At 42.2% G+C, this 18,538-nt stretch overlaps 2 protein-coding genes and 1 long non-coding RNA gene across 9 annotated transcripts in view; 1 reads left to right on the forward strand and 2 right to left on the reverse strand.

The window, feature by feature from the left end:
* The window catches only part of ZHX1 (zinc fingers and homeoboxes 1), a 34,610-nt gene extending 25,333 nt beyond the window's left edge, over positions 1–9,277 (reverse strand). Inside the window, exons 1-2 of one of the 2 annotated variants that reach the window (XM_053250627.1) lie at positions 8,830–9,277; positions 7,388–7,551 (exon numbers count right to left, since the gene is read on the reverse strand). The gene's annotated coding sequence lies outside the window, so the exon portion shown is untranslated. The remainder of the gene's footprint in view (positions 1–7,387; positions 7,552–8,829) is intronic. The other variant, XM_053250628.1, reaches the window with a different exon arrangement.
* LOC128325145 (uncharacterized) overlaps positions 9,008–18,538 on the forward strand; it is a 46,758-nt gene continuing 37,227 nt past the window's right edge. For all 3 annotated transcript variants that reach the window (XR_008307280.1, XR_008307281.1, XR_008307282.1), the window contains exons 1-2: positions 9,008–9,141; positions 9,868–10,049. This is a non-coding gene — a long non-coding RNA (uncharacterized LOC128325145). The remainder of the gene's footprint in view (positions 9,142–9,867; positions 10,050–18,538) is intronic.
* Positions 13,114–18,538, reverse strand: part of ATAD2 (ATPase family AAA domain containing 2) — a 124,332-nt gene continuing 118,907 nt past the window's right edge. For all 4 annotated transcript variants that reach the window (XM_053250623.1, XM_053250624.1, XM_053250625.1 and 1 more), the window contains one exon: positions 13,114–13,762. In XM_053250623.1, the coding sequence (XP_053106598.1) occupies positions 13,730–13,762 (33 nt within the window). In that variant the 3' untranslated portion in view covers positions 13,114–13,729. The remainder of the gene's footprint in view (positions 13,763–18,538) is intronic.

The raw sequence follows: 18,538 nt of genomic DNA on the forward strand, positions 1-18,538 counted from the left end.
TGAAGAATACAGGCTTTTACATTTGGATTTAGAGGCCGCTGAAATGGTACTCCAGCTTTTAATAGCTGTGGCCTCTTCTGCAGGTGTAGAGATCTTTTTTCCTTCTTCCAGATTAATTCACTATAAATTGAGAAATAATTTGGTAGCTGGAAAAGCAGGAAAGCTTGTCTTTCTTTTCCAGACTTTGAACAAAGAGGAAGATTGAGTAAGTTGTTCCACCCAATATTTTAAGTTTCTCGTGTTGACTTGGCTGAAATGGCCTATTTAATTTTTAATGTTATTTTAAAAAGAATTTTACATTTATAAAGTTTGGCCAGGCCTTCCAGGGTTTTTTAATGGTTGTAAACTGTTTTAAATGGTTTTAAATGTTTGGCCTGGTTTTCCAGGGTTTTTAACTGTTTGAATGTTTAATTGGTTTTTTGCTGTTTTTATAGTTTTGATTTTAATTGTTAACTGGTTTTAATTTTTTTAATTCTGTTGTAAGCAGCCCTGAACCATTTTTGGAAGGGCGGTATATAAACTGAATGAATGAATGAATGAATGAATGAATAAAATAGTTAACAATTCAAAAATGCATGTGCTTGTCTGCTTAAATGGTTGGTTGCTTGAAGAAAACCAACCAGAATAAGCAAGCTTATTAGTACCATTTAAAAGCCTGTTGGGTGATGGTGGTGGTTCTCCTAACACATCATGACAAAAATATCCTCCAAACATCCATGGTTAATTGAACTGGAGCTGATCCACCTCCTAATGGTTTCACAAGTATGTATCTAGGAACAGAGGAAGCTGCCTTATACTGAGTCAGACCATTGGTCCATCAAGCCAGTGACTTGCAGGAATCTTTCTCAGCCGTATCTGGAGATGCCGCCAGAGACAGAAGCTCAGACCTTCTGCATCTGTTTTGCATGTACTAAATAAACTGATCAAATCCATCATCCCACTCAGAATAAATAATTGCTTTATAGTGTATAAAATTACCTTCTAATGATGAGTACGTATTAAGGTTATATCAGACAACAAGAATTCACTTTTACTCAAAAATGATGATTAAATAGAATCTGACTAGTTATTTAAATCATGATTTAAATTATTAAACTGAGTCTTCCTGAGAAGTGATTTAAATCATGATTTAAACTGATTTGATTCAAATCAAATTTCCCCTGCTCAAAACTCCCATTTTCCAAGTGGCCTTTGGTTTTTCTGCTCAATCCTCATTCCCAACTGCAACCTAGCTTTAAGTACATGTATTTGCTCACTTTCTTCCAACCCTGCCTTTCTCTTTTTCAGGTTGTAGGCTTCTTGGGAGCAAGACTGCTCTATGGAACTCTGTAAGGTACCATGTTCACTGATGGCACCTATGAAAAGCAAGGATGGCACATATCCAAACAGCTTTAACTTATTTCAATTTCGGCACACAGGCAATAGCTAATATTTTTATCCTGCATCAGCTTGTTTCAACTAGACGCTGTTTGCATGTATCGTTTCACTAGGCCTCTTTGTAATGGTCCATGCATGCCTGAATCCGGTATTCTCATTTTAATATCTGCAGAAGGGAAAAGAAACACTTCAGAACGAAACAGATACACTATTACTAAGCATCTGCTTGCTTGGCAGTTGTTACGCAATCTCTCCAACAGTACTGGCCCAAAGAAATCAGAGATTTCTTTGGCTATAAATCTGGACCAGTGCCTCTGCTTGGATCATGTAAAGATCTCTGTGTATGACTAATTTAAGGGATTAAGGATTTAATTTAGAAGCAGAAACATAGATTCATGCCTCAATTCAGCATTAAAAAATAAAAGTGTGCAGAAACCTGTACCATATACCCTTGGATTTTCTTTGAAGCAAGTCACACAACATTTCGAACACTAAATCCCCTGGTATTAATAATATGTCAGGAATTATTTAAAACAAACATGCAGACTGTTTGCTTAGTCACAAGGACTGGCCTTAAAATTTTTTTGCACCTAAAGCAAAAAAATCAATTATGTTGCCACATCCTCTGGACTAGGGCCACTTTGGTTAAATCACACACCAAAAATGGAGACTGGACACAGAAAAATAGCTTTCTTTTCCCACCAACTTCCCAATCACTCTGTGTCTCCAAATCGGTTTCCTGTCCTCACAGCACACACCCCACGCATGTTCTAATTTCTATTTGGGGTTCTTCACCCATCTCCCTCCCTCAGCTTCTTAGCCCTGGTGCCCATCTCTCCTCCAGCTACAGTCTTATTCTAATAACTCTATGTCTGCTCCACCCATTTTTATTGATTCCAGCTTTTTAGCTCTTCCTTTAGCTACCGCATCTCCTGGAACCTCTTCGTTTTCCAGGCTTGTCTCCCTGCTGCCCTTGCTTGCTGCCAGGAGCATGTAGCCATTAGGTGTTACTGAAGTTTGGCTCCTTGAACCAAACTGACATTTGCTTCTTTGCAGCATCTACCTTGACTGTCAACTTTATGATTCACTCTTCCCACCTCAGTGGTTAGAATGTTTGTGAGCATTCCATGACATCACCACAACTTAGTCATACAGCATACATAAAAGTCAGCATCAAGAAAACGTTCAATGTTTTGTTCTCTTTATATTACTGTGCTGGAATTCCTTGTCTTTTTGGAGGGCTAGTTTTTTAAAGTATCCTATTTTTAGCCAATGAGAGAGAAAGGGAAGTGTGCACCTATCAAGAAAGAATGGATAGAAGGAATCTGGTACATTGCAGAGAATGTCAGGCATGTTCAAAACTACCTACCACCACTAACAGAACGACCTACCAGCATTGGAAGTAAAATCTGTATGTCTTCCCTATTTTGGACACAAACATGGCAACTCAAGGACAGAGTATAAGAAAACAGAAGTTGTACCTGGATTCTAAGGAATGCATGATTACTGAATCATGAGCAGGTCTTTAAAATATGGTGTAGACCAGGGGTGGGCAACTTTGGCTCTTTGGCTGTTGTTGAACTATGCTCTCTTCATCCCCAGCCACAATAAATTGTGGCTAGGGATGATGGGAGTTGTAGTTCAACCGCAGCTGGAGAGCCAGGGTTGCCTACCCCTGGTGTAGACGGTAGCCATACAAAAGCACAAAGCTGTTTCCGTTATACGTTAACGGAGACTGCTTATTTTTTATAACCAAGATATTAATCAGAAATATCAATCAAGATATTTTATACACACACACACACAAAATATCTTTTTATATTTTTAGAGAGAGAGAGAGATTAGTCACAAGGACTATATATATATATATATATATATATATATATATATATATATATATATATAAAGATATTACACACACACACACACACACGTATACACCTAGCCAATATCAAGCCCCCGCCAGGGATTAAGTGTTCATTTGCCCGGCTTTCTTTGGGGCCCAGATCCACCTTTGGGGTCTGCCTCCATCTTTGCTCTAAGATGTAGGGGCTATTTGCATGACCACGTGGGGGGTGGGAGAAGCAGGTTTCAACCTACCTTTCCCCAGACGATTGTTTTCAGCCCCTGCAGCATGCAAGCCACACACCCACACGATCCATGCCTCCAAGAGCAGCACGGATGACTATCTCTGCTGCTCCCAGCAGCATGGACAAACAGAGGCCGGGACTCGTTATCCCGAGCTGTTATCCAACTCATTATCCCCGAGTAGCCCACAGTGCACCACATACTTGAGGCGGCCATCTCTGTTTCAGCGCAAGCTGCAAGCAGCTCATGCTGACACATGATCCCAGCAGCCGGGTTAACAGCACATTTGCACCCTTAACCTTGGCTAAGAGCCGGGCTTCAGAGCTGGGTTTGGCACCAGGGGATCCACATGGATCCCAGTGGCTCTCACGGGCAGCCACGCCCAGGCTTGGCTGCTCGTGAGAACAGCCTCGTATACTACTTTTTGTCACTGTACAAGTTCTAGTGTTGTAGAAAGTCACACTTACTGCTTGTCACCAACCTTTTTGAGTGGCTGCTTACTTTTAAATCTTGTACTTTTTAAAAGCACCACCTTAGGATACTTTTAAACCTCTTTCAAATAAAAAGCCATGGGCCCTTCCCTTCAATCTTATTGAGAACTTTGAAAGCACTTCTGTATTGAAGTCTCTTCTGAATGCTTAAGGTTTCAAGAAAGTCTGAATGAAATGCATGTTTTCCCTAAGATCAGGTCTGAACAACTTCTAACCCACCAAACAAAACTTTGTGACTTGCCGGCTGCCTGACAATTCCCTGTTTTCAGATTTCCAAGCAGACAGGGTGGGGTGGGGTGGGGAGACATTGAATTCTTGTCGGGATACAATACATCCACAGCGGCCATAGAAAAATATTTATTTATTGAAGTTTACCCAATGAGTTTCAAGTGTATCACTCTATCAAGAGCATTACCTTTGCTACTTCTCTTACAAGGAACAGGTTACCTTTTTCTGATTTTTCTTTTCTGCGAAATGATCACAAATACCAGAAATAATGCCTGCTCTCCGATATTCTCACCTGTTCACTAAAGTAATATTTGGAAGCCCGCCTCCAGATGCTCCCATCTTTGAAGGTGAGGCGGGTGGCAGCTGGAGACAGAGTCTTCTCTGCTGTGGCACTTTCACTTCTAGAATTCTCTCCCCAGGGAAGCTCAGCTGGTTCTTTACACTGTTGTTCTTTAGGTGCCACGCAGGGCCCTTTTTAAAAAATTCTCCCTGGCCTTTTAGATACAACAGTTTTTAGGGCTATATTGTCTGCTGTTTTAAAATTGTTTATGTCTGCTGTTGCTTATATTTGGTAATTCTCATTTTAATTATTTTTACTGGATGACATTCAAACTAATGCTGCACTGGCACTACGACAGAGGGGCAATTTTCATCGAGCTCCCCTTCTCTCTGAAGGTCATTGTACCTCCCAAAAGCATGTCCTCAAGGGCAGAGGCGCTCTTACCCTGGGACTTCCGGGCCAAAGTCCAGGGCCTCCACACCCCCTGGGGCCCCACAAATCCTCTTTAGTCTGTCCTGGGTAGTGTGGTCACCGTGCTGCACTGGGCGGCTGAGCGTGACCTCTGCTTTAGAGACAGAGGGGAGAGTGGGGAAAGAAATATGTGGGATGGGAATATCTCAAGTTGAGTGTTGATATGCTTCTGCTAATGCATATTCGCATCCAGATACCTCTTTTAGATTCTTACATTCTTGTGAGTTCAGTTGCTGTTTGTTAAAAATACTGCATGTGTCGCGGTGTGTGTATGTAGGGAGATGCTACTTAGCTATGATGATACTTGCAGCGGGGTGGAGAAGGGCGTTCCAAAGGCCTTTAGGTCCAGGCTCCAAAATTACCTAGGCGCACCTCTGCTGGAGGGCTGCATAGCACTCAGGGTCATATTTTAAGGAGACACAGTGGCCTTCGGGGAGAACGGGAGACCAGCAAAAAAAAACCTATCCCTTCCCTGTAGTACCAGCTCAGCATTATGTCAGCCAGCATTTCATTGTAGGCTACGTTGCTTATTTTTTAAATAGAAACACATCATGTTTTTAGCCTAATTTCCAGTAGGCTTATGAGATCACCCAGCATTCAGTGTATCCGTTTGTGTGTCCCCATCAACTTTGCAATGCCTGAACCAATATGAACCAGATCGAGTACAGTTCTAGGGACACCTCAACCGAGTAGTTTGTGATGATGTCATCTACCCCAATTCAAGATGGCAGACGCGTAAACTTTTGAGGTGCAAGTGGGCTAACTTGTGAACCACCTAACCAATCTGAACCAAATTTGCTACAGCTGTAGGGACACATGGGGATGCCCCAATGGCATAGTTTGTGATGTCATTCACCCCAATTCAAGATGGTGGATGCGTGAATGTTTGACACACAAGTGGGCTAACTTGTGGACTTTCTAACCAATTTGAACCAAATGAGGTACAGCTTTAGTGAGTGACACACAGGGGACACTTCAATGGCACAGTTTGTGATGATGTCATCCACCACAATTCAAGATGGCGGACGCGTAAACTTTTGAGGCACAATTGGGCTAACTTGTGAACTCCCTAACCAATTTGAAACAAATTTGCTACAGCTGCAGGGGCATATTGGGAAACCTCAATGCCATAGTTTGTGATGATTTCATCCACCCCAATTCAAGATGGCAGATATGTGAATACTTGAGTTGCAAGAGATCTAACTTGTGGACTTTGATTTGAACCAAATTTAGTCGTTGTAGAGATAGTGAAAGGAAAGTAGGCAGATTAGTTCTTACTAGAACAACTTGTTTTTAACTAAATAAGTAAATAAATGCTTATGCAGACTTATCTCAGATTCAAGCTCCAAGTCAGCCAGAAAACTCGCTTATGCAAGTTGCTCATTCACAGCCCTAACCCCTCTTGTAGGATAGCTGAGATTATACGTAAGTGATGACAAATAAGAATTATAAACTGCATGCTATAAGCATCCTAGGAATTGTAAACAGCAACCATTTTTACAGTATATCCGCTGCCGATTAAGGGTTTAGTGCCAAGTCATTCAACCAGCATCACATGACATCTGGAGACATCCAAAGGCTACTTCTTGAGACCACCCTCTTCGTGGCCACAGTGAACTTTCAACACTATGTCTAATTTAAGAGGTGTGGAAGTTTCTCCAATGGCACTCCCAGCTATATGACTGCTCTTACATTTAGTTTGACATGTTTATCCAAAGTAGTTCACCTACTTGTCCAAATATTAACAACCCAATTTCTTGCATTTTTTAAAAAGGCACATAACCAAAAGGTACATTAGCAGTATCGTCAGTGTTCACGGTGCTTTAGCATGATGCAAAAGAGTCCGGATCCTGCCTCCATGGAGCTTACAGTCTCAAGTTTTCGAGCGAAGAGACAATATATATGCAGACTTTTGTGTGTGTGCAGTTGGGGATTAAACAAAGGCTCTTTGGGAAAAGGTGGGATCTGAAGGAGAATGAAAAGGTCAACATGTATATTTTCTGGAGGCATAAGTCTGAGGAGTAAGGAACAAGCTGCTGGAGAGAGTAGGAAATTTATAGGCAAGCGAAGGTGGTTGAACTAAAGGAGGGTCATAATTAGGAAAAAAGCAAAGGCAAGAAAGGTGGGGAAAGGAAAAGCACAGAATGCAAAGTAAATGGGCTTGTGTTGGAGATGCAGAAGGATATTTATGTATTTATTTGATTTATATATCGCCCTACTAAAAATGGCTCAGAAAGGTTATGATAAGACAGCATGCAGTTTGAGGAGAAGTGTCACGGTGGGAGAGGTGATTTTGGTCTGTGGACAGAAATGAGGGGACCGACCAGCAAAGTATGGCCAGAGAGAAGACAACTTCAGTAATCTAGGCAATAGCACAGACAATCGCTTTAAACAACTGAACACAACAAACCCCAAAGAGGAAAACCAGGCAAAAGACTTAGCACAGAAGTACCTTCCACTGAGTTCAGGTATTCTTTCAGAGCAACAGGAAGTCCTGCAGCTCTACACTTGTTTTAAAGTCTCTTCAGACTCCCAATTCTTTACATCCATCCTGTTCCGGGTGACAGGAGGAGTGGCACCCTCTATGTCACAGCAACCAGGGCAGAGAAAGACACTCTGAAAAACAGTTATGATTCCAATTTAAAGCTTTTTCCTTATAAATACTGCCATACACCACATCAAGCCAAAAACAATTCTGCAGACCTGCACAATTTCACATCCACCACCAAGTCAAAAGTATCTTGGCACAATTCATGCACGCCTATGCACCGAATCCCTAAAGTCTATGATACTTTATAGTTCTGTATACTTTTGCACAGTGGCTGGAAGGTGGGATTTAAAGTGTGGGATGCAAGCGTTCAAGTCCCTCTTAGTCATGAACCTAGGCAGGTAGGCTTCGGAAAGTTAGCGCTTACCAGCAACCTTGAAGGGTTGTTGTACACAGCTGCTGAAATAATCCCATCTATGTCACCCCTTAGAGGAAAGGAACAGCATCAATAGAACAGATTTAATCCAATTAGCTTAATTTCTGTCTAGCCTTTTGGTTACCCACACCCACACAGAACCATCTCCAACACAAATGCCACTTCTTCCCAACTAGGGGTTTTCTTTGTAGGGTGCTTGTAAGAGTCAGAAAAAGGTTCCCTTAACCCAAACTGAAAGAAGCAAACATTTCTACAGTAGTATTCCTACGCCTCTGATACCAGATGAAGAATTTTACAGCATGCTTTTGCAGAGCAGATCCAAGTAAAAAGGAATTGTGGAGGATGACTGCAGAGCTTGTTTTTAATTCAGAAGCTCTCTTTCTAGCATCAGGCCTACATTTTGGGTGTCACCCTCATCCCTCTGCTACATAGTGAGTTTTCTAAATCTCTCTGAATCACAAGGAGACAAAATAACATGCATCCAACAAACAATAGAGAAGCATACTGCAGGGACCAGAGTGTGCCAAATATTTTTTAATGTACAATCCCAATAATAATCTTTTATTTTTTAAAAAAAGGATAAGAAATGCATCACACAAATATGTGTTTTTAGGTTCCCCCCGAATGGTCTGTTCTTCTAGAAGGAACCCAAAGAACACAAAGAACCAGGGAAGTGGGGAGGGAGTGAGAAAATGGGTGTCACTCACCCACAAGCCCCTTTTCCTTTCCTTTTACTTCTCTACTCCAAATGCGTTTTAAGATCTGTGGGGCGGTGGGAAGCATGAAGAACAACCAAGCACACCTCCCAAATGTCAGCTTCAGAAGCAACGACTCCTAGTGCTCCGGGGTGTGGAAGAAGAAAATGCTTTTGTAGCTCCCACCCCCAGGATTTCTTCTTAGTCTACTGACCATCTCACGCCTACAGAGGCCCCCAGCACTCCCCAGCATGAAAGATTATCAAAACCCCTACCTCGCACTGTTTGCGGGTTGCCTTTCTCCCTCTGTGGTTCTGCCTCCTCTTCAATGCAGAGCCGCCATCTTGCATTAAAAAAAAAAAATCTACTGCACTTTGGGGGGGGGGGTTGGTTGGTGATGCTTAGTGAACTTTGAACTACCAGACAGCACTTTTCCAAAGCCCACCTCCCCGATTCACCTTTTCCATGCAGCCTTGGGAGCTGGAATTGCTCACTCTCCTTCCCTCCCGCGCCACACAACATCAGGGGACATTTAAAAAGTAGGAGGGAAGGAATGCAGCACCAGCAACCTGAGCGACAGAGAGAGTGTGAGTATGTGTGTCTGTGCGTGTTCAGCCTTCACTACACAACACAGAGAAAAAGAAGCAGGAAAGAACAACAGCGAGAGGGCGGAGCCAATCCCGGCTCTGGAAGAGCCTTTTTCGCCGCCCTGCCCGGACTGAGAGTGTGAGAAACGAGGGAGTGGGTGGGGTCAGACCCACTGTAGCAAGAGGGCCCAACAGAAAGCAACCTTCTGATTGGCCCCCAGAGAGATTTCACTCTGGCCATAGGGAATTGGAGAAAAAGGAGAGGGGAGGGGAGACCGCGAGGGGTCTTTGCTTGGGTTGCCTGCAAGCGTCTGAGTGTCTGTCGTACACGAGTGAACAGCTACACGCAGGGAGTCCGTGGTTAAGTTTCTTCAAACAGAGGTTGCAACCTGCCTAGAAATCCAAAGTATCTGTCCTTAAAGCCCGTTCCCTTAAACCTAGGTAGTCCTGAACACTTTCTCATTGATAGCAGCAGACGTTCCAGAGGCTGAATGTTGCGGACTCGAACTCCCGATTGCAGCAAATGATCGCACGCTTTGCAGAGGGCGAGGGAAGGCACCATTTATCATAGCCTTGTGCCATGGTGTTTTCCACATATGATACAGCCCAACTGCACGGTGACTGATTTTATAAATGCCTGTACAACAGCGCTAAGCGCTGCCTAGTTCACACACATGACCATGTCCAGTTCAGCACTTAAAAGTTGTCTTTCCGTTTGCTCAGCAGTTACTTGCTTTGGAATGCATCAGCGGATTCAACTGTGAGAAGCATCGTGTGAGTCTGGGACAGTATAAATCTGTGATGGTTCATTCACACAACCATACGGTGCTGCATTAGGAACAGACACTTGTGAACGAGTCAGACACCAAGATCCCGTTTAGCGGTAGCGTGAACTTGGAAGTCACAAGGTGAGCATCTCCCTCCTTTTCATCAGGCAGTTGTGAGAGCGTGTTAGTGCTCTGCCGGCCCTGTCGTTTGAATCTACAACTAACCAGTTGTTGGTACACTACTAGTTCAGCAGCACCTGATCCTCAATTACTGCTATGCAGTAATTGCATTGGTCAACATATTTACCATGGGATAAATACACATCACCAATGCCACGTATTTAACATATTTCTATACCACCCAAAATTTGCATCTCTGGATTAATGACAGAGCATTGTATTTTTTATTGCACACAGCATCATTAGCCGTAGTTGGACCTACCCAGACATTAGGGAGGGGCCACAGCTCAGTGGCAGAGCTCATGCTTTGCATACCAAAGATTAAACACATAAGAACAGCCCTGCTGAATCAGGCCCCTTTTAGTCCAGCATCCTGTTTTACAGGGGCCCACTAAATGCCTCTGGCAAGCCCACCTGCAGGAGCTGAGGGCATGCTTTCTCTCCTGCAACTGGTATTTAGAGGCATCTTCTAGGATCAGCCCTGGTATTTCCAGGTAGGGCTGAGAACCCATCTGGAATCCTGCACAGCCTCTTGCTAGTCAATGTAGACAATATGGAGCTAGATGAAGCAATAGTGTGCTTGATATGTTGTACTGACATAAAGATACCATGTGATAAAGCGGAGCAACTTTGCAGCAGCAAGGATCAAAATCAGAAAGTAGAAGTCTTTACATGTGATCAGTACATCAAGTAGATCAGGGCAGCACAACTTCAGCCTTCCTACAGATTTTGGGCTACGACTGCCATCATCCCTGCTAGCCACTGTGGCTAGGGATGAGGGGAGTTGTAGCCCTGAAACAGCTGAAGGGCCAAAGTTGTGCAGCCCTGACACAGGACATCTGTCAGTATGTGGCAAATGCTAGACCATGTTAGAGCTGCCATACAGGACACGTTTGCACAACCCTCTACAAATCAGTAAGCCGGAGAATAGAGAAAAATCTGTTCTCCCAACTTCTGCAACCATGATTTGAATTCAGGCAGTTGGGAGAACTTTGGGAGAACGACAGAGAACAGGACCTGGGCAGACTGACATCACACCAACCTTTCCCCATTTCCCGTGTTGCAGATCATGCAAACCCACCCACAGAATATTTTGAAAGCAAAGCTGTTTTCTGCCCGGATGTCTCTATCCCTCTAAAACTTATTTTAATTATTTATACCCTGTCCCTCCAGCACATTGCTGCTCAGGACAGCTTGCAAAAGAAAATATTTATTTTGCCCATGCAGAATTTGGTATTAATTTCAATTAACCTGCAATAAATAAAAAATTGCAAGTTTAAATTGTCCCAAGATGTTCAGCTAAGCACAGGTTCCAAAATGTACCACAGGTTACAATTTCCAGAAGCAATATCTTTCCTGTCTTCAGAGAACGAAACTTATTTGATGGTCAGTTGTGGTCAGATTCTCTCATTTCCTATCCCATGTAAATCAGTTTTAAGAGCTTTCTTTGAGGAGTGGTATATAAATAGTACTAGTAGTTTCACGTCACAAGAATCTTGCGAATACATTCAGCATATCTTGGGACTTCACCTGTTGCCATGCTCCCACAACCCCATGTTTCAAGTTGATCCATGAAGAGAGCCCTGCACACTGTTCACGGAACTGCCATGCACAGAGTTCTCAAGGCTAGACTGCTGAAGTGTTCAATTCCACTCTTTGACAAGCTCCTTCAAATTACTCTTCTAGATGTAGTAAAATTATGAGAACATAAAACTTCTTGATAACGAGTCAGAACTCACTGGCCCATTTAACTCAGTTGTCTATTATGACTGGCAAAGGATCTTCGAGGTTTCAGACAGGGTCTTCCCCAGCCTACTTGGAATTAGTTTGAGAGGGGATTTTCCTATGTACACATTTTATTTTCTCACTATGTAGTCCTCCATGCCCCATTATTTGCCTCTCCCTCAAGTTGGAGACCAAGAGCCAAAAAGGCTCATGAGAAGTATAGTATATTGCCAAAAGGTAACCCTAATTTAAAAGGATTATGACTTTTAATTGGTAACTGATCAAATACCATACTGCAGAGGTTCTTAACCTTTTTGTACCTACAGGACTCCCCCCCTCCTCGGGTATTACTCATGGACCCCCTTATCCATTTATATTTTTTATTCAACTACCAATCAAAATGGGGGGGGGGTTTTGTCAGGGTAGTTATGTTCAATAACTTTATTCTGGCTCACCAAGAAGCAAATTAAGTGCAATGCAGCAAAAAAAATTCCATGGGGCCCCTGGACCCCAGGTTAAGAATTTCTGCCATACTGCATGAAATTAGTTAATTCAATTTTGGCTACATATTTAAGTTGCACTAAAACTTGAGTCTGTGGAGATAAGGCCAGAAGAAATCTAGATAAAAGCTTTTAGGCCTGGCTGTATCTATTTTTTCAAAGAATGGTGGTTTACAGCTGGAATTTCTGACATGCAGAAACAAGATTCAAACTAGTAAGTACTGTATTGCCAAACTGACATGAGTTTACACATATTCCCAATGCACACAGTGAGCTTCATGTGTGCACTTTCCATAGCCTTCTGCAAAGCAATTTCTCAAATGGTTCAGATTCCCAATCTTTCTGTGCCATTTTTGCAAATAAAGGGCTACATAAGAACATAGGAAGCTGCCATATATTGAGTCAAATCACTGGTCTATCTAGCCCAGTATTGTTTCCACAGACTGGCAGCGGCTTCTCCAAGGCCACTTATCATATGATGCTTTGTGTTCAGGTACAATGCCAGAATGTAAAATATACATGTAGCATGTCAGATATGAATGCTGCATGTTAACACAAAAATGGCTGCTTTTCTCTAATATGAAGAAAGGGGAAAGCTCAAAACTCTCAAAATTATTCTCAAGTATCATGGTTTCCAAGTCAATTTCATTACCCGAGGCATTAATGTTCAGTATTTACAACTCCAAAATAAGCACAAGAACATATGCACTGGTAGTGTGGTATCTCTACTCAGGTAAGTTACATTCAACTAAATATACAGGTAATATGACTTAAAAAGAAAAAAATAACATCCAACTATGTTAAGAATACAGAAATTTATTTTCTTTATTAACATGTAACATTTATATATTACATAACATTTAGAGCACTGAAGAGATAATACAAGTTGTATTAACACTAAAAGAATGAGTACAGTGATAAAAATAACCTAGATATTGCTGGGAACTTGAAAAACGGGAATACTAGAGTATTCTGCCCTTGTTAAAAACTGTGAGAAATGTTAAGATACTGGCTTTTTAAAATAGAGCTTCAACATATGTACATGATTTGAAAAATAATATGTTGAGATAAATTAGCATGTTTTTCAATTTACAGAGAAAATTTGGTGTAATGCATATTTATTTTTAAAGCCTCACTGAAAACCCCATAGAACCAGAATTTTTAAAATCAGCGTCCAAATCATAAAATAATCTTAAAGGAAAAAACCAAATACGCTTGTGACTGCTAGGCACATTAGCTAACCACTTGCTCTTTCATTCAAGCTCCCCATTTCACCAAGATGCTATGGTGCCTACACTCATGAGCAGAATCAAGGACATAAGATTTAATTAAATCTATTTATTGTACACCAATAATATTCAGTCTCAAATTAATTGCCAATAACACATTTCAAACTGGAAGAGTACGTGAATGGAATTAATTGAAGGTAACAACTTCTCTCATCATTTCCTGCAAATGGGGAAAAAAAGGTGCCAGTGAAAAAAGAATAAAACATTTTAAAAGACGTTTTTGCTAAAATATCATTATCAGATTTTATTGTTCAGATGAGATTATGTTTGCAAATCTGCACTGTAGAATTTCAGTAGAGAAAGCAGCTTCAGTTCATGTATTTCCACTCAAAGAGCCAAAACTGAATGAAACTTAAAATCCTGACCACCATGCACAACCATATGTCCAGAAACCCACATTTGGAGGGCAAAAAGACAACAGCAAGGTTCCAGAAAAATCTTTTACTAAAATCCAGTGACTGACATCTTAACTACCACACAGTGAGTGTGGAAACTTACCCTAGCTGTGCATGGTACAGTGCGTAGCAGGCAAAGCAAATTTTAGGGCTCTTTCCTTCTCTTCAAAGTGCTCTGATCTTGCATAAATATGTCTTTGAGAGCCACACAGCCCTCAGGAAAATATTTCTGAGTGGCACAGAACGCTTCCGGGGGAAGGACAGATGGAGGCCACCCAAAAGTATGTTCCTGAGTACTGCCTTTCTAGGGAAGGTTTCTGCAGCAGACAGAGCATTCCGTTCCATGCCCACTGTGGTAGTTAGGATGTCAGCTAGCATTCACTAACTGTGCCCTAAATAGATTTTTTTGCTTTGGAAAATGGCAATTTAAAAAAATCTGAATGCACCATGGCTTAAGTCTGAATTAAGATTGCCATCTGTACCAATTCTCAAACATGATTTTAATGCTGCATTGTAATGCTTTAATCATTTTAATTTTGTTTAATTTATTATTTATTTTTATTATTTATTTAATTTCGTTATTGCCCTTCCAAAGGTGGCTCAGGGCAGTATATTAAAATAAAAACTACTAAAATCAATTAACAGTTAAAATCGGAAACTGTAAAAACATAAAGCCATCTATATATTTAATTCTCTTAGCCGGCATGCATGTCCTCCTGGATTTGGGGGAGGAACTCTTGTGAGAGTTCCTTGCATTGGGCGAGAGTTCGGCGGGGGGGGGGGGGAGAAATGGCAGCAGGCTGCAAAACGGCCTGAGGAGGCAGCCTCGGCTGGGCGGCGGCAGGAGGAGGAGGCAAAGCCCGGCCTGTCCACAGGGTGTGGGAGGCGGCGGCGGCACAGCAGGCTGGCAGTCCTGGGTAAGGGGGAGGCGGCGGCAAAGCCTGGCCTGGCCACTGGAAACAGGAGCGGGACGGCATGGCCAGGCCTTCCCAGGTAAGGGAGAGGTGGTGGCGGCGGCAAAGCCCAGGAAGCAGCGGAGAGACTGGAAAGGGGGTGAGTGAGTGGGAAAGAGGGAGTGGGGCAGGAGGGAGGGGAGAAAAGCCGGCCCCAAATAGCACACAGATGCTCTGTGCGGGTTGGCTAGTTAACAATTAAAACACTCTTTTAAACCATGGAAAACCAGGCCAAATATTTACAGTTTAAAAGCAATTTAAAAATCCTGGAAGGCCAGGCCAAACAGATAGGTTTTAAGGGCTTTCCTGAAGAGCCAATAATGAACTCAGATTACAGATTTTTGCCGGGAGTGCATTCCACAGCCCAGGAGCAACTACAGAGAAGGCCCATCTCTGAGTCTCCACCAGACGTGTTGGTGGTAACTGAAGATGGACCACCTCAGATGATTTTAGCATGCTGTGGGGATCATGCAAATGAAAAATTAGTTGTCTTTACTGTACACCACCCAGAGAAACAGATTTTGGGCAGTATATTAATAAAATAAGTAAATCAAATAAAAATTACTGAAGAGAATCTAATTAAAAACTGTACCATGTCCATTAATATTTTACAACAACCTAATTATTATGAAGTAACAACACAACACACAGGGACACAGGTTATGCTTCCAATACAGGAAGTAGAAGGGCTCAGAAATTGTTCCATCTCTTGATGGTGGTCATGTTTCTAGGTGCAGGCAAATTTAGGTTAACCTCAGGAGTGCAGTACAGACTGCCAAATATCTGTGCCAACAGTCAAGATAGGACAATGGCTTCTTGAGAAAATGAATCATTAGCACTTACCTGAAAGGTCATTTTCCTCAGTGGTAGGGAGTGTATCCAAAGATGTTGGGTTGCTCCTCCCACCTGCTCAGAGACCGGGTCAATCAAAGAACGACTTTGCCTGTTAACATGGGAAGAGCTATCCCCCTAGTCTACAGTTTGAAGTCGTAGAAGTAGTATTGCTCTGGTGCCAATGAACAATGCACTTAAATGATATGAACACATCGATAAAAAAAACATAACCACAAACATGAGCGAAAAAGGGAGGACCCTCAAGGAATAATACATATCACTAATGTAGGCCCCGGGGGAAATGGTCCATCACAGAATGGAAATTGTCCAATAGGAAAGGACAGAAAGGAAACCAAGAACAGATGAAACGCGGGTGGGAAGGATACACTCCCTACCACTGAGGAGAATGACCTTTCAGGTAAGCGCCAGCTATTCATTCTCCCTCAGTGGGAGAGTGTATCCGATGATACCGGGACATACCAGAGCCCCTACAAGTGATCGGGGGGGGGGGGGGAGAGAGAGAGAGTCTGGTCTTAATGTTGAACCACTTGCTGCAATACTCATCTCCCAAACGAGGAATCAGCTGATGCCCAACTCAGGGTTTTGTAGCACCTCCTGAAACAAGACAAGGATGTCCAAGTGGAGGCCTTGTAAGCCAAGACGCCAGGGTGGACAGGGCAGTGGAAGTAGCTGAACTCCTCGTAGAGTGGGCTGGAACACACCTAGGAGAAGGGAGACCCTTAGATGCATAGGCCAAGTCTATACACCAACAAATCCACCTAGCAAGGGTAGATTTAGACACCTTGTACACCAGAGAATTGTCACAAAACTAAATGAAGAATAACTCTAACTCCAATACTCTTAGTGTGATGGAGATAAATCTTAACAGCTCTACACACGTCCAAAATATGTCATTCCTTTTCTTTAGATGAACTGGGATTAGAGCAAAAGGAAGGCAACATGAGTTCCTATGATCTGAGAAATAAGGAATTGACCATAGGGACAAAGGTAGGATCCAACTGTAGGACATAATCAGGCAATATCAAACAGCTCCTTATGTGTAGAAAGAGCCCCCAGTTCCAAAACCCTACATGCAGAGGTAATGGCAATGAGAAAGAGAACCTTCAAGGACAGGAACTGAAGGGAAATCGACCTGAGGGGCTTGAAGGGAGCTTTAGTGAGGGTTGTGAGGATTATGTGGAGATCTCAAGTCGAAACCTGTGGGTGGACAAGAGACCCGTTTTATTATTATTTATTTATTTACACAGACAGCTGTTATTGACTGGTTTGTTTTATCTAGACATCGAGTCCTTCCCAAGGACCTGGGATGGCTGAATTTTATTGTCAATGTTGTTGTTATAGATATCGTCACAGAATATAGGCTGTTCCCAGTAAAGCTGCTTTTTGTAATTGGCTGATGGTGATTTCTGTGGACCCTATGATGTTGAGGTGCGCTTCAAGGTCTTTTGGAAGTGCACCCAGGGCGCCAATTACCACTGGGATTATTTTGGTCTTTTTCTGCCACAGCCTTTCATTTTCAATTTGTAGATCTTTGTATTTGGTGATTTTTTATATTTCTTTTATTCTTCTATCCCCTGGTATTGCTATGTCGATTATTTTGACTTGTTTTTCTTTCTTCTCGACTACAGTTATATCTGGTGTATTGTGTGGCAGATGTTTGTCTGTTTGTAGTCGGAAGTCCCATAATATTTTTACATCTTCATTTTCTTCGATTTTTTCAATTTTATGGTCCCACCAATTTTTGGCTACAGGTAGCTTGTATTTTTTGCAGATGTTCCAGTGTATCATCCCTGCTACCTTGTCATGCCTTTGTTTGTAGTCAGTCTGTTCGATCTTTTTACAACAGCTGATTAGGTGGTCCACTGTTTCATCTGCTTCTTTTCAAAGGCTGCACTTGCTGTTTGTTGTTGACTTTTCGATTTGCTTTTATTGCATTTGTTCTTAGTGCCTGTTCTTGTGCAGCCAGTATTAAACCCTCTGTTTCTTTCTTCAAGTTGCCATTCTTAAGCCATTGCCAGGTCTTGGTGATGTCTGATTTTCCACTTATATTGTGCAAATATTGACCATGCAGGGACTTATTTCTCCATTTTTCTGCTCTGACTTGTTCTTTCTTGTAGGCCTGCTTTCTTTCATTGGTGTTGAATAGTTTCTCGTTATTGACCATTTGAAGTACACCTTCTTCACTGTCCCTTGTATATTCTTCAAGGCCTCTTTTCTTCTCCTCTACTGTTTGATGGACTTGCAGCATTCCTCTTCCACCTGAGCTGCGAGGGAGGTATAGCCTATCTACATCACTGTGGGGGTGCAGAGCATGATTGATGGTCATGATTTTCCTGGTCTTGCGATCTAGCGTCTCTAACTCTGCCTGGGTCCACTCTACTATTCTTGCAGTGTATCTGATAACAGGTGTAGCCCAGGTGTTTATGGCTTGTATGGTGTTCCCACCATTGAGTTTGGACTTGAGGATTTTTCTAACCCTCCTGATGTATTCACTTCCAATTTTTCTTTTAACTTCAGTGTGTGCAATGTTATCAGTCTGGAGAATGCCCAAGTATTTGTAATGTTCTTTCTCTTCCAGGTTCTTGATGTTGCTTCCATTGGGTAGTTCTATTCCTTCTGTTTTTGTTATTTTTCCTCTTTTCATTATTAATGCAGCACACTTGTCTAGTCCAAACTCCATTGCTATATCACTACTGCATATACGGACAGTGTTTAGCAGTGATTCGATTTCTG

This window comes from Hemicordylus capensis, chromosome 4 (assembly GCF_027244095.1).
Source record: "Hemicordylus capensis ecotype Gifberg chromosome 4, rHemCap1.1.pri, whole genome shotgun sequence".
In the NCBI taxonomy this organism is placed as follows: domain Eukaryota; kingdom Metazoa; phylum Chordata; class Lepidosauria; order Squamata; family Cordylidae; genus Hemicordylus; species Hemicordylus capensis.